This window comes from Ipomoea triloba, chromosome 9 (assembly GCF_003576645.1).
Source record: "Ipomoea triloba cultivar NCNSP0323 chromosome 9, ASM357664v1".
NCBI lineage: Eukaryota > Viridiplantae > Streptophyta > Magnoliopsida > Solanales > Convolvulaceae > Ipomoea > Ipomoea triloba.
In genome coordinates, this window is record NC_044924.1 from 24,184,722 (window position 1) to 24,199,574 (window position 14,853).

At 33.3% G+C, this 14,853-nt stretch overlaps 1 protein-coding gene and 1 non-coding gene across 6 annotated transcripts; one reads left to right on the forward strand and one right to left on the reverse strand.

The window, feature by feature from the left end:
* Positions 1–756: 756 nt before the first annotated feature.
* On the reverse strand, positions 757–827 carry TRNAG-GCC. The gene has a single exon. It is a non-coding gene; the product is annotated as a tRNA-Gly (tRNA).
* Positions 828–2,617: 1,790 nt separating this feature from the next.
* LOC116028394 (DNA mismatch repair protein MSH5) lies at positions 2,618–14,178 on the forward strand. 5 transcript variants are annotated; one of them, XM_031270106.1, is made up of 35 exons: positions 2,618–2,784; positions 2,916–2,965; positions 3,455–3,486; positions 3,729–3,823; positions 4,090–4,170; positions 4,250–4,394; positions 4,770–4,833; positions 5,823–5,977; positions 6,079–6,180; positions 6,278–6,305; positions 6,404–6,435; positions 6,518–6,575; positions 6,817–6,903; positions 7,303–7,359; positions 7,459–7,560; positions 7,641–7,685; positions 8,440–8,517; positions 8,586–8,636; positions 8,713–8,794; positions 9,384–9,457; positions 9,548–9,647; positions 9,904–10,000; positions 10,104–10,193; positions 10,312–10,376; positions 10,459–10,526; positions 10,607–10,683; positions 10,874–10,960; positions 11,476–11,537; positions 11,804–11,865; positions 12,401–12,454; positions 12,553–12,638; positions 12,995–13,026; positions 13,112–13,135; positions 13,696–13,811; positions 13,905–14,178. In XM_031270106.1, the coding sequence occupies exons 1-35, from the start codon at positions 2,706–2,708 to the stop codon at positions 13,992–13,994; spliced, it is 2,607 nt and encodes an 868-aa protein (XP_031125966.1). In that variant the 5' UTR covers positions 2,618–2,705; the 3' UTR covers positions 13,995–14,178. The 5 variants fall into 5 exon arrangements, with proteins under 5 accessions (XP_031125966.1, XP_031125967.1, XP_031125968.1 ...); XM_031270107.1 differs by having other exon boundaries at positions 10,468–10,526; XM_031270108.1 differs by having other exon boundaries at positions 4,250–4,322; positions 10,468–10,526.
* Positions 14,179–14,853: the final 675 nt, after the last annotated feature.

The window sequence follows — 14,853 nt, forward strand, 5'->3', positions numbered from 1 at the left end:
TTAAAAATACATGATGCGTCCTTTGAAAGCGTATGGTGCACAGTCTGAAAGCATATATATATATATACAGACACACACACACACACACACACACACACATCCCCAAAACGACGTCGTTTTAGGGCCTCTCTAATTTGGGCAGCAATGTTTTTTTTCTTAGAAAATTATAGAAAGTGTTATCCTGGGTTATGTTCATCTTGAATACAATATGTAATTAAAAATTGTAGAATAAAAATGATTAATAATAAATATCTAATTAACATATAAAATGAAATGTTTATTACTGAATGGATTCTTCGTTATTTATTTATATTACGAGTCATTCCTTGACAATTGATTTAACTCGGACATTTTATTTTTTAAGAAAACGAGTCATTGTGCAATCAGAATAATATACAAGAATCGTTGCTCCAACCAAGTAGGTTGTTCGATAATGCTCGGTCGTTGTTAGAACCAACTGTTGGTGCACTAGCATTTAGTCTAGCTAATCTCAGTTTAATTGTAAGCAAAATCTCAATTTAATTGTAAGCAAATTTGTTATCTTAATAGCGTTAAATAAAATGCAATTTGTAATTTTTTTTTCTCGGGTATAAATAATTGCTGGCTGGTAGCGAAGCATTGTACGGTACTACAATGTGTTAATTATTGTATATAGTGATCCTTTTATATTATTTTTTTAGAAAATGTCAGTTATTCAGCCTGTGGCGACCCAATCATCACAAACAAGCATGTGTAATCATCGTTTCAAAAGTGCAGTGCACCAGCCGGGAATCGAACCCGGGTCTGTACCGTGGCAGGGTACTATTCTACCACTAGACCACTGGTGCTTCTTGTTTATTGCAAAGTTATTCGTTTTATTTAGACAACTTCTAAATTCAGTTTAGGCAAAAACAATCCTCTGTCCATATATCATTTATTTTTATTATGATATTATAGAAGAATAATAATAATAATAATAACAATAATAATAGATAAATTTGGGAGAGATTGAACAACAAAAGACCAATATATACTAAATTATATAACAACCAATAATAGTAGTACTAAAACAAAAATAAATTCTATATTGGTGTAATACATTGCACCAGTAATTTATACCTTATACATTCTTTATTGTACTTATAAAAATAATATTCAATTTTACAATTTATTTTTCAAATTGACCTTATATTTTTAATTGTTAATTTAAGTGATAACAACAAATTTAAATTGTGTTGGTGAAATTATTTGCATTTAGAAGTTATATAATATGTTTCTTTCTTTTATTCTTACAAATGCTTTCTAATTTTACCTTCTTTTTTTTTTTTTTTTTTTTTTTTTTTTTTTTTTTTNTTTTTAGTTTAGCTCACACTATTTCAATCTTATGGATTTGTTAATTTTTTTTTTCTTTGTACAGATTGCGTTGAAATATGATTTCCATTTGATAATTTTAATTGCATAATGTTAGTGTATATATACTTTTTAACTCAAATCTCGTGGGATTGAAAGATAAAAATGTTAAACATAGTAGGGGATCATACTTATTATCTATAGAAACATTCCACAACAGTCAAGCTTTGGGAAGCTCATATGCGCTTTCCATCGCCGTTTGAATCAAAAGACAAATAGTAGCGACCCAATCACCAATAGTGTGCACACGTCTTCACCGCCTCAGGAGAATGCACCAGTCAGGAATTGAACCCGAATCTATACCGTGTCAGGGTTCTATTCTACTACTAGACCACTGGTGCTTCATGCCCTTTTACATAATGGCGAAACCAAAAATTATAAATAATAATAATAATAATAATAACAACAACAACGTAAAATGGAAATTTACTAATATCTATTAATTGGTAATATTGTTTTTATATATTCATATATTAACGTAATAACATAATACCATATAGAAAAGACATATTAATACTTACTATATATAAAAGTAAAACCCTCATATTTCATTTTCCTGCACAATCTTTTGTAGTCAATTAATTAAATATTTTATTGGTCAAATAATTAATAAAACTTATTTGGTAAAAAAATGTAAAATGAAAATTAACTAATATCTATTAATTGGTACTATTGTTTTTATATTCACGTATTAATGTAATTGCATAATATCGTGTAGAAAAGACATATTAATCTATACTATATATAAAATTAAAATCATTACAATTAATTCATTCAGAGATTAATATTTTCAAATTAGGTGCATGACTATATAATTTGTATTACATTTAGTTCTGCCGTCTAATTTTCTGGTGAAGTATTGTCAGAATTTGAACGAGAAAAAAATATATGTTCTAATTAAAAAGGTATTTTTGATCAACTATTGCTTGAAAAATTATTTTTCTCGTTGAAATTCTAGTAATAATGGGCCAGAAACTTGCCAAAAAATTAAACGGTAAAATCAAATGGGATACAAATTATATATTCATGCACCTAATTTGAAAATATTACTACGTAATAGCTAAGAAATGTGAAACAAATTATATAATCATACATTTAATTTAAAAATATTAATACTCAAGATCTAAATGATATATATGTACTTAGTTATTAACTGACCAAAAGTGAATTATTTTCACTCATGAAATACGAGTATGGTTTATATTCGGCAAAATCCAAACCCGGGGAAAAGACATTTAAACTGAACTCCATCTTTCTCCATTGACGACACTCCTCAGACTCTCCCCTCTCTCCCTCTCTCTTCCCTCAAGCTACTAATGGAAGCATCGTCAGTGTCCGGAGCTCGGAATCCCTTCTGTTGTGCGGAGGCAAGCGCGGCTGATTCCTCTGCTCAAGGTACCACCATCACGAAACACCTGATGATACTGAAAATTGATTGTGCTTCTTAGTTGTTACACGCAAATACACGGACGATATCACATATAATGTTGCTGCTTTCTCAAATTTTAATTTGATAATGATACAAGGTTTTCGCGAGCCATCTCCGGATTCCTTAGAGAATGAAAACACGTTGGAGGTACATATTATCCGCACCGACGAAATATATGCATATTTGTTTGTATCTCAATATGTATCCAGCTGCAGAGTATATATTTGCGCGTCTATATGTATATGTATATGCATGTATGCATATAATTTTCTTTCATTGTTGTTGGAAGTAATGGATTGCATCTTCGGAATATGAATCAAGTCGAAATTAAATTGGAGTTGAATTTAATCTTGTTCAATTATGGTTCTGAGAGGATATTTTGGAGCTTCTAATACAACTAGCATTGTATCATTTGCTAAGTTATTGCATCAGATGATTCAGATCCCACATACTTGATACTACACTAAAGAGAAACCCCTATTCCATCTTAAGCTGACTCTATGATGAATAGAAGTGTAGTAGAATTAAAGGAGAATAGTCTATGATGCTTATCTTCTTTTTTTTTTTGGATTTACAGAATTTCCTTAATATAATAACAACAACGGCGATAATAATAAAATTTCACTGTGGCTGCAGGTCTATATGGCATGTATCATGCATGGTCATAGGTGAGTCTATCATTTTCAGAATTTCATTTTATGAGTGGATTGTGTAAAGGAAAATTTTACTATGCTCCCCATTATACCTCTATTTGTCTCCACATTGTCTTCATGTGAAACATATCAGAAAAAATTGTTTTCATTCTTCTGTTTCAATTGTTGTCTTAAAAAGTTTTAGTCAAATGCTTGTTATGGACCAGTGTTTTTTTTTTTCTGACCAATAATTCTTGATGAATTGAATTTATTTGCAGAATTGGAGTTTCCTATTATAACTCCAGCATACGCCAACTCTATGTAATGGAAATTTGGGAAGATGGGAGTAAAGACTTTCCCTTGCTTGATATGAGTATGGACTTTTACTTCATTGGAAGTGCTAAATTTTGCTTCCTCATAGAATATTGAGTGCTATATATCTGATGAAAGCTGACATACAGTACCAAATTGGCATCCTTGTTTGCATATAAGGCCTACTTTTACTCAATGTTTTGGCTTTCATTATGAAGCAACTAGTTACTAAAACATTCAGTTGAGAAAAATGCTCTTGCAACATGTTTTGCTTGCAGTTTGATGTGTCTTTGGCAGTTTTTTTCATTGAGTCTGTCTCTGGTTCAGTAAAATACCAAGTCCAGCCTGGAGTCATCTACACCAGTACAAAAAGTGAGGAGTCTTTCTTGGCTGCCTTACAGAGATGCGGTAAGTTGCTGCATATGTGAATGACTATTCAAAATCCAACTTTTGCACAAAAATTATTTATTCGTTTATGGTGCTACAGACAATACAAGTGAGGCTGCCACTGTAAAGCTGGTAAAAAGTTCATTATTCAGCTATGAGCAAGCATGGCACAGGTGTGGAGACATCACTAGAAAGATGCACCTATGTGCATACTACTATGACTCTTGCTATTCGGCTATTCTAATGTACTTCTCTAAGGATATGTCTGTATCATCATATACTTGTAGTTGCAGTCATTTGGTTCTAATCCATCCTCCTAGTGAGGGAAGAATTGCTTTGGCTGATTTGGCAATGGATAATTAAAGTTACTTTTGAAAATCTGCCCAAAGAAAACCAAATTACAAATTACATTGATTGAACCATTTGGATTTATTGTGCTCTCTCTTTCCTTCACTCTCTATGACCTATGTATGAACTGAGTAGTGAAACTAAAAGGATCTTATACTTAATTTGGGTGTGTTATGTTTCAATGGATTAAATACTCTCCTTTTCTTAGTCTTTCCTACTTGAAAATATCTCTGTTGATTTTTTTTTTTTATTTTTTTATTTTGGGTTCACAGATTGATGTACCTTCAGGTCACAGGAATGGATGATAGCTTAAATATCAAAGAGAGAATTTCCTTTGTGAGTTAATTAATTACATTCTTGAATATGCTTAGATATCATCTATAGGCTCTTTATTTGCTTCTGTTGTAATCTTTGAAGTCGGGGATGACTCCTAAATGAGATGGAGTGGGTAATTTTGTTACAATAAATTACAACTTGATAGTCAGTGACTTTAAAGATGTATGGAGCCATGGAGGTATGACGTGAAGTGATTAACCATTGCATATCAGGAAATAGTCATCTGGTTAATAATTTAAAATGACTAATCCATGCATTAAAAGTTGTATGCTACCAATTTTATTACTTTTTTCTTTGACCCAAGTAGTTGAAAGAACAAAAATAGTCTGTGCATGCGAATGAAGCATTTTCATAAAGGAGAAATCACATTGTACATTCTCAAGATGGTAGTTGTTTTGCTGCTATAATGCACTTTTTGAATCAATACCAGTTACAGTTTGACCATAATCACCATATACTTTTGAACCATGAGAGCGGTCTGCTTGCCGGTGGATATCTCCTTGTTGTCTTCTCTGTTATAATCTTAGATTGGGCTAGGATCACTCAATCGGGCTATAATGCACATGGTCCAAACCACAAATCCATATATTCCCACACTAAAAAGATTGAAGCCAACCAATTAGTTAGTCTAACCCATGGCCCTAACCAGGTGAACACAAAGTAGACTGACCAGATTTCAATTGGGCTATAATGCACATGGGCTAAACCACACTAAAAGATTGAATCCAACCAATTAGCTAGTTTAACCCATGGCCTTATAAATTCATATATTCTCTCTTATTTTATCAATGTGGGACTCTTAACACTATTCATGTTGCATAGTAGTTTTATTCTGTTTGGTACTGTTTGAACCAAAGACACAATCTATTGAAGTGGGAACCTGTTGGTTTAACATGAGCTTACATGTGCTTTCTTCATTTGGACTACTGTAGCTGACCTGTTGGTATAACATGAGCTTACATGTGCTTTCTTCATTTGGACTACTGTAGCTGAGTTCTATGATGGACATTAGCAGTGATGTTCAAGTGCGTGCAAGTGGAGGGCTTCTTGCTATATTGGAGGATGAAAGGATAATAGATGTTCATGAACAGAATGAATTTGAAAATGCATCTATTGCAGTTGACTCAGTCAGTGAAATTTCATTGTATCTTTTGCATGGGTGTAAAAAATTAGCTATCCTTCATATTCTACATATGTTCTGGTCAACTATGTTTTTAAGTTGTGTGCCGTAACACTCACATCTAGAAACAAATTTTTGAAAGTTGATTCTGCTGCTCTTGAGGCATTGCAAATATTCCAAATTGACAAACATCCTAGCCATATGGGGATTGGAAGAGCAAAAGAGGGGTAAATCTCAATTCTTATGTTATGCTTTGTACGTTTTGTTTGAAAATGCAAACTAAAAGAGTGTGTGTGTGCTTTATTTTTATTTATTTTATTACAGGTTCTCTGTATTTGGGATGATGAATAAGGTTGAGGAAGCTGATTTTTATTTGCAGTTATTTCATTCTTGTGATTGCTGAGCTACAGGAAGAAAAACATTACATTTATTTCTATTTACTTTTTTCAGTGTGTTACACCAATGGGCAGACGTCTCTTAAGGTAACTGGTTGAGAAAGTTTGATATCACTTCTTAATTTATATGTACCTGAGGTGTTCCTCCTAACAATTTTGTTTTTATCAGGAACTGGTTTCTGAGGCCCATACTGGATCTTGATGACTTAAATGCTCGGCTTGATGCTGTATTCTTGGCATAACTGAAATTCAATTTGGTTTTGTTATGGACCCAACCCATTGACTTGTAAGGCTGGATCATATTGACTTCAGTGGTTTTAGTGAGATATGGTTGAAATAGGGTTTCTTAGAATTTTCATTACATTGCTTAGTGATGAACTATCAGTGTCCATAAAATGCTGTTTATAATTTTCTAGTTTGCCCTATGTTTTATTCTTCAAGGTGCACGTTTTCCTTTATTTGATGAAGATATCCTTCCTCTTGTTTGCTGAAGAACTATCTGTTTCCTTACGTGAAACATTGAAGTCTGTGAAAGATGTTCCCTATATACTCAAGGTTTGATAGAAATATTCTTTTCTGTATATATTCCTTGTATAAATGCTTGTATTCCATATGTATAGTTTGCTCCTTACTGATGAGTAGTTCTAACATGTCATTATCTTATCCTTGAATTGGAGAAATCATGTTACCTTACCTTATTTACATTCTAAAAGATTTATACTACTTCACTTGCATATGTTCAGTTGAAGTTTATAAAAAAAGATGTTCTATTGTTTCTAAGTATTTGTCTTAAATTGTTGGCAATGGCATTTGATTAACCAGTTTTGGAATCCTATTAGTGTTCCATTATCATTCTTGCTACAAGTTCAATCCTATCTCTACTGGTAATTTTTCTACGTTTTCCATGAAGATCTTACTTTAGCTCTCTCTCTCTCTCTCTCATGCCACTGGAAGAAATTCAACTCCCCAAGTTGTACATGTACAAGTACAGACTGGGCTGCATTTCTGAAGGTAGACCAACAATTTTCTGATTTTCTTCAGCTTAAATGATCTAGCATTTGTTCCTTCCATACATTGCATTTTCAACATCTGACGTTTTAGTTTCTCCAGAGCATTTGCTCACTCTTGCATATCAACAAAATCTTTGAAGTGGGCATTTCTGAAGATCTCCGAGAACAGTTGAAGTATTTGAACTTAGGTATTGTCAAGAAGGTATTAGCTTATGTCTCAACTTTTCCTTCATTGTATAACTTCTTTAGTTTGTTAGTTCACAGAGTTCTAACTTTTTGCAGGCTGGTGATCACCTTTCAAGTGATCTGGCATTTATTTGTGAACTGGTTAGCTATTTTTCCTTTATTCTTTTATTATTGCATGACATTCAAGGCACCTTGGAGCAGTTTTCTCTTCACTGTAGTCATGAATTCATATTAGAACTTCAGTATTACTTCAGATGCATGTGTTACAGAGATTTCCATATACATATGTAAACTTGACTCTATGAAGTATTAAAGTGCAGAATGTGTTTTTCCTGTATTAATCCTCACAAGAATTTTTGAAGTGGGATGAGCAACTGATATCTGATTTTTGAAAGTTGAAACAAGTACTTATATATTATTAAAGAACATTGCTTGCGAAGTTTTGATTAGAACTCTCATCATAAGTTTACCTTAGAAGTTTTATTCTATTGTTCTAATCATTTGCTAAATTTTGTTATGATGGTTAGGTTTGTCATTATCTAGCTTTCACGCTTGTCTTTTTTGCGTCAATATCCATGCTCTTCATAATAAATATATATTAAGGAGTATTGTTTTGGAACTTTTGATTGGAAGTGATCTCAAAGCTCTACCTTTGAAGTTTAATTCTTGTTTGTAGTCACTTGCTCATTATGCTATTACCCACACATACATTTTTCATCTTTGCCTTGCTTTAGCTCTTTCCTTCAATGTGTCTCTGTCTATCCTCTTCATTGTTATGCTTCTACCATTTTCTTTTACTAGCTTTATATTTTTCGTTTACTTGAAAGTTATGGTTTATGGATGACTAGTTGTAACTATATGATTGTTGACTTGTGAATCTTGATACATTGTGCAGGTGATTGGTGTTCTTGATGTAAACAGAAGTAAAGAGAAGGGTTATGAGACGATTGTGAAAGATGGCTTCTGTAATGAGGTGGAATTTTGCTAATTACTCTACATTTTAGTTTTTTTGTTGTAGTCATTTTGTTCACTCTGTTGCAGTTGGATGAGCTGAGGCAAATATATGAAGGATTGCCAGACTTTCTGGAAGAGGTCCTTGCTTTTATGTTTTCAGTTAGACTGCAGAGGAATTTTGTATAGACAGGATTTGATATAGACTGTTCCACAGGTGTCATCATTGGAACTTGCAAGACTCCCTCACATGGTTGGGGAAAATGGTCTCCCTTGTATTGTCTATATACATCAAATAGGTGTGCCTTCTACCAGTGATCATTTTGCTATTGCCTGTCTGCAATTTCTATTTGAATTGCATGCCATTCACTTGATTGGGAGTTCTTTGTCATTAGTAACCATCAATACTGATTGTGGTGACACTTCTTTTTTGACAAAGGAAATATAGTGGACATAACTTTTTGTGATACACTGGTACCTACCCATAGAATCAGATGAGTGGTAATGATTAGTTCATAAAAAAATGACAGCTTACATATAAAACAGCAGAGTATATACAGGCCTTCAGAAGTATATAAAAGTATCTTGGGCGACCTATAAATCTGTATAAACTGTCAGAACTAGTAGTAACTAGAATTAGATTTACCCCCTTCCCCTCCCAAAGTATTTAAAAGGAAACTGAAACTATATCACATACCAAGTCTAGTTTTGTGACTACGCTGTGGCATTCCAGCATGGTGGGCTCATTTAAATATGTTTCTTTATTTTCAGTGATGCTTTTTGTTTACAAATCCATTATTGATGTATTGACAAAAAGTGTTGTACTTCAATGAAGATTTTGTTGTAACATTTTATGCTTCCTTTCTTTTCTGTTTTGTTAACATACAGGCTACTTGTTGTGCATTTTCAATGAAAAACTCGATGAAGAAATGCAAGAGAAACTTCCTGATTTTGAGTTTGCTGTATGTCACTTGGCCAATTTCTACTACTGATTACACATTCTGCAGTTGTAACATTCTTATCTGCACCAATGCTGTTGGTTGATTTCATAGTTTCTTGATGAGGATGGAGATACCAAGAAGTTCTTTTACCGCACCTCAAAAACACGAGAATTGGATACCCTTCTTGGAGATATATACCATAAAATCCTGGGTATGCCTTAGTGGACACTCTGATGAAAATTTCCATATGGTGATCCTAATGGCTTTAGATTTATGAATATTTGTTGAATAAGAGGTTGAGGACTTGATTTCTTACCAAAAGAGCAAAACTTAATATGATTGTATGAGTATATAAGGTGAATGGTGCTTAATTTTTTATAGATTCAAGTTGACGTGGAGTAATATATAATAATTCAAACTTGTTCTGGTTCCGTACCTTTTTTTTTTTTCATCTAAGTTGTATGTAGATATGGAGAGAGCAATTACAAGGGACCTTGTGTCTCACATCCTGCAGTTTGTAGTGCCCATCCACAATGCTGTTAATTTTGTAGCTGAGCTTGATTGGTGAGAATTTCAATAATGGTATTTATGTTTCCTTGATTTTCTGAGTGAAATACCATATTTTTGTTTAGTTTAATTTTCTGACAGTATATTGCCTTCCCTCTAGTCTCTTGTCATTAACATTGGTTGCTCGTCAAAACAATTATGCAAGGCCAACCTTGACTGCAGAAAATATTCTTGATATACATAATGGAAGGTGAGATTTCTTAAGTTGAATTTAGAGTACCTTGTTCTCACAATGTAGTAGCAGTTTCAAATTAGTTTGGACCATTTGACACCCATATAAGAGGCCATGAAAATAGTCCTTTTGTCAGACATCTTTTGCAGGAAATGACAGTGGATACATTCATTCCCAATGATACAAAGATTTTAGATGAAGGTACTTGAAATGTTTCCTCTGAGATTGATCCATTAGAACAATGCATTTCCTGTTACATCACATGTCATGCTGCTGGTTGTAGAATTTTCAGGAAAGGTTAATATTATCACAGGTCCCAATTATTCTGGTAAAAGTATCTATGTAAAGCAGGTGGGTGGTGTCTCTGTCTTACCTTTCTATGATATTTTGGTGTCTAATTATTGTTCTAATATGTTAAAACACTTTCTTAGGTTGCTTTAATAGTTTTTCTTTCTCACATTGGAAGTTTTGTACCCGCTGAGGCAGCCACAGTGGGATTGACTGACAGGTACTGATATTTTCCCATCGTCTATAAACTAATTTATTTGTTACTTTTTTATGTAATTATATGTGCATATTTATGAAACCAAATAGTCAATTCCTTCTCTAAATACCAATTAATTGATTTTGTGAAATATAATATTTTTGGTAATCTCTGTCATCATGTGGCACTACAAGTAGCAAATTCTAAATGACAGGATATTTTGTGCAATGGGAACCAAGTTTATGACTGCTGAACAGTCGACATTTATGATTGATCTGCATCAAGTAGGAATGATGTTAAGGTATGCAGACAAATATACTCTTAAAGTCTAAGAATTCTACAAAGAAGTTAAGTAATAAATGCTGAATAGGGGCATGCTGAATGCTCTTTTTTAAAGAATCAAGTGAAAAACTGGCTTTAAATACAGTCCTAATTTGATCCAAAGAAAAAGGATAAAGAAATGGATAAAATGCTTAAAGTTGACGCTATTGGTGAGTTTCTGCCAATATATATTGCTCCAGTAGCTATTAGTTAGGCATGGCATATGAGCTATGTATGCCACGTTGGAATGTTTAGATTATACGGAGTACTATAATATGTCTAGGTTATGATAACATTAACATCATTATAAATATACTAGGATCAAAACATTATTGCCATAGCAGACATAATAATTTTACTTCATACAATCTGAACTTCATTTATATAGTGCGCCTAGCAAGCTAGGTGCACCATAGCCTACCTAATAATTTACCTTTTTTACTCATCTGTGCATTATCTTAATTCTTATACACATATATACGTGAACATTACCAGGCATGCAACCTCTCGATCCTTGTGCTTGTTGGATGAATTTGGTAAAGGCACTCTTACTGAAGGTTGGTTTGAGTAGCAGCTTGAGCCCATGAATCTCTCTATACTTCATTTCAAAATAAGTCTGACCTCACTGATTTATGTGCATGCTTTGTTTGGATATAATTTGCTATAAACTTGTATTATAGTTCCTTCAGTTTATACCTCAAAATAAAAACTTTGCAAATATTAACCATTTGACTTGGACGATTCCGAACAATTTGGAAAAAAGTACTGCCCTTAGTTTTCTACTGTTATATAGAGGTATAACATATCTTATTCCTCATGTCAGATGGCATTGGTCTCCTTGGTGGAGTTATAAATCATTTTGTCTCATGTTATGACCCTCCAAAGGTCTGGAATTCCTTTCTCATTTTGTTATATTCTGATTACTGTATATATTCTTGTCTGTCATTTAAAATTGTACCATGAAGGGATAACCTTAGATTAATGGTAAGATAGCTCAATCATAACCTGTGAATGTCACTTGTTTGAGTCAGAAAAGCAGCCTCTATGCAAATACTGGGATACATCTGACCATGCCAATATCTAACTCAACTACATAAAACCAGCATTTCTATGCATCTAAGTAGTTGCAGAAATCTTTGCTAAAAAACACGAGTTGATTTTTTGTCACTATTTATACTGTCAATGTTGCTTTTTTACATTTTCTGGGAAAAGCTCATCTCTTTGTTACTTTGTAGTATCTCTCATCACTCTTAAATTACCATGTCCTAACCTACTTTCATTGAGAAGCCATAAAGTGATACAAGGCATTGTATACTTACTAGAAAGCCTGAACTCACAAGTTCCTCTTGTTCAGCTTATCTGTTGACTTAAGTCTTTGCCAAAAAGTTTATATAATCGGAAGTCTGAAATTGAATAGCAGGTTCTGGTTTGTACTCACTTGACTGAGATATTTGACAGTGGATGCTTATTGGAGGTAGGATGTTACAACTTGCTGATCGCATCAGATATCAAGTTTTTTCCAATTTCTAGGTTGTAACAACATCTCAGGCCATTTTTTTGTTTAAATTTCAGTCAGAAAGGATCAAATATTACACCATGAGTGTGTTAAGTCCAGAGAAAAATTCTGCAGATCTTGAAGATGTTGTATTCTTGTACAGGTATTCTAGTTTTACTTTCTCTTCTCAAATGATATCTATGAATTATGGAGTATCCAAAAGAGTTCATGTCGATGAATTTGTTGATATCATTTCTAGTGTCATCTTGGCATTTCCCTGCTATCTAACTTCCATTCACAGTATATCTCTGCTACTCTGTTCAATTGTGAGAAGATTAGACCGTAATAATATGATTATGTTGTATCATATTCATTCCTGCACCAAGTGATTTAGTTAAAGATGCAGACTACATCATTAGTTTTACATACAATACAAAGCTTCATTTGTCATTTATGATTTTTGCCAAGATCATATATATATATATATGAAAATGACCCTACATGTCCAATGTCTGGTAGGCTGGTTCCTGGTCAGGCACTTCTTAGCTTTGGTAAGTGTCTAATAGCAGTTCTGTATTGAAAGTTGTTTGTAGTTAGAGGTCTTATACTATCACTAAATACTTCAATTTGATGCAGGGTTACACTGTGCACAGCTTGCAGGTAGTTTTAGAAAAATCCCTTCAAACTCAATAATGCATTTGTAATCTTTAGCATAACTAGCTTAAAAGCTAGTAACTACTAGCTTATTTTGAAACACGTAGCATTCAAAATGAGCTATTATTTTAAGCTTCTATGCTTTTATCAAACAGAACTTATAGTTTATTTGTAGTTTAAATAAACTATAAGCTCTAAAATAAATTTTACCAAACAGCGACAATGAATTCATCTATTGAAACGTTCATGATATAGATCTGGTGCCCAATCAATATGGGAACGGACTGAGTTTAGTGATAAAAGTAGAGTCTACTCATCTTATAAGTTCACTCTCTGTATTCAGAGGCAAGTTGTGTCCCTCCCCAGATATAGGAGCCTTGCATTGGATGAAAAACAACCTCCAGGCCACCTAAGCCAGATATATTTGCAGTATTCCTGCTGTGACCTGGAACACCAACTTAGAATATACCACCAGTCCTAGCTAATAGTTTAGAATCTACGAGTTCAACCTCAAATTTCAATACAACTTTATCCTCCAGTAAACTATCGTAATGTTATAAATCTAGGAATACCCGAGGAAGTTGTGAAGCGAGCAGTGCTTGTTTTGGATGCTCTCCAAAATGAATGGCATGTTGAGCGGCTCTGTAGCGAGAATATATTGGTTCAGGATCAGCACTATAAGGTGATATCCAGTAATAGTATTTTTTTTTTGTTCGATTAATCTTTTATTTATATAATTTGAAAACACATGCACTTGTCTGGAGTTCAAATGCAGGATGCAGTGGAGAAGATGTTAGGCTTTGATGTGATGAATGAAGGAGATGTGCGCCTCTTTTTCGAAAATATTTTTCCTTCCCAGTGCTAAGAGACAGATCTACATTTATCCTTCACTTAGCTTGTACAAGACATATGAATCATCTATATTTCAGTCTGCTCTTTAATGCATCTACTGTTTAGGTCCTTTTGGACATCAAGGGATAGTATAGAAATGTAAATATTGGTAAAGCCACATCTGCCCAAATGTCATTTAAGCTTCTTTGCCGACCCAAGTACAAGTAGCCCATAAGAGCATCTCCATTAGTATAATTTTTACACATTTTTAAATGTCAACTAGTTGAAAAGAGTGGAAGAAAAAAAAATTGAAAAATCAAAAGAAAACAATTAAATGAGGGTGGCGACCACCCTCAACACACGCCCATTGGGCAGTGTTGGTGCTTGGTTATAGGTTTTTTTTGTTGGGATCCATAATAAGAGACAAATACTAATCTCTCTTGCAGCACTATTTTTTTCTTCCTCTCTATTTCACTTAAGCTTAAGCCTCTTCAAAGACCACATAAAATTCACCGATATAAATGCTCTAAAGGCTATAAAGTTAATGCTCATGACAAGTCATCATTATACCATGGATTATAATTTACTTTGTAAATAGACTACTGTTACAATGTAAATTTTTAATATACTAAAGATATATTTTTAATACAATAGAAATTTATTTTTTGAATCTACATTATTTAAGTACTGAAAATTCATTATTTGGTATACCAAATAATGAACATTTAATACACATGTAATGTATCTTTAATATATTAAAAATAACTATTTATTCATGGTCCACGGACAAGCACAACATTGAGAGTGCAAAATTGGAGCACTGGAGCACCCCTTTCTGTCCTCTTGCGACGTTGGTTGGCAGCCGGGGTTGTAGAAGTACCCATTTCTGTACA

Excerpts from the sequence above, each read along its gene's own strand:
- LOC116028394 (XM_031270106.1), top strand. The coding sequence starts at position 2,706 with ATGGAAGCATCGTCAGTGTCCGGAGCTCGGAATCCCTTCTGTTGTGCG. Across the intron at positions 7,561-7,640 it reads ACTTAGGTATTGTCAAGAAG|GCTGGTGATCACCTTTCAAG; the intron begins GTATTAGCTTAT and ends AACTTTTTGCAG. Across the intron at positions 10,377-10,458 it reads TACAAAGATTTTAGATGAAG|AATTTTCAGGAAAGGTTAAT; the intron begins GTACTTGAAATG and ends TGCTGGTTGTAG.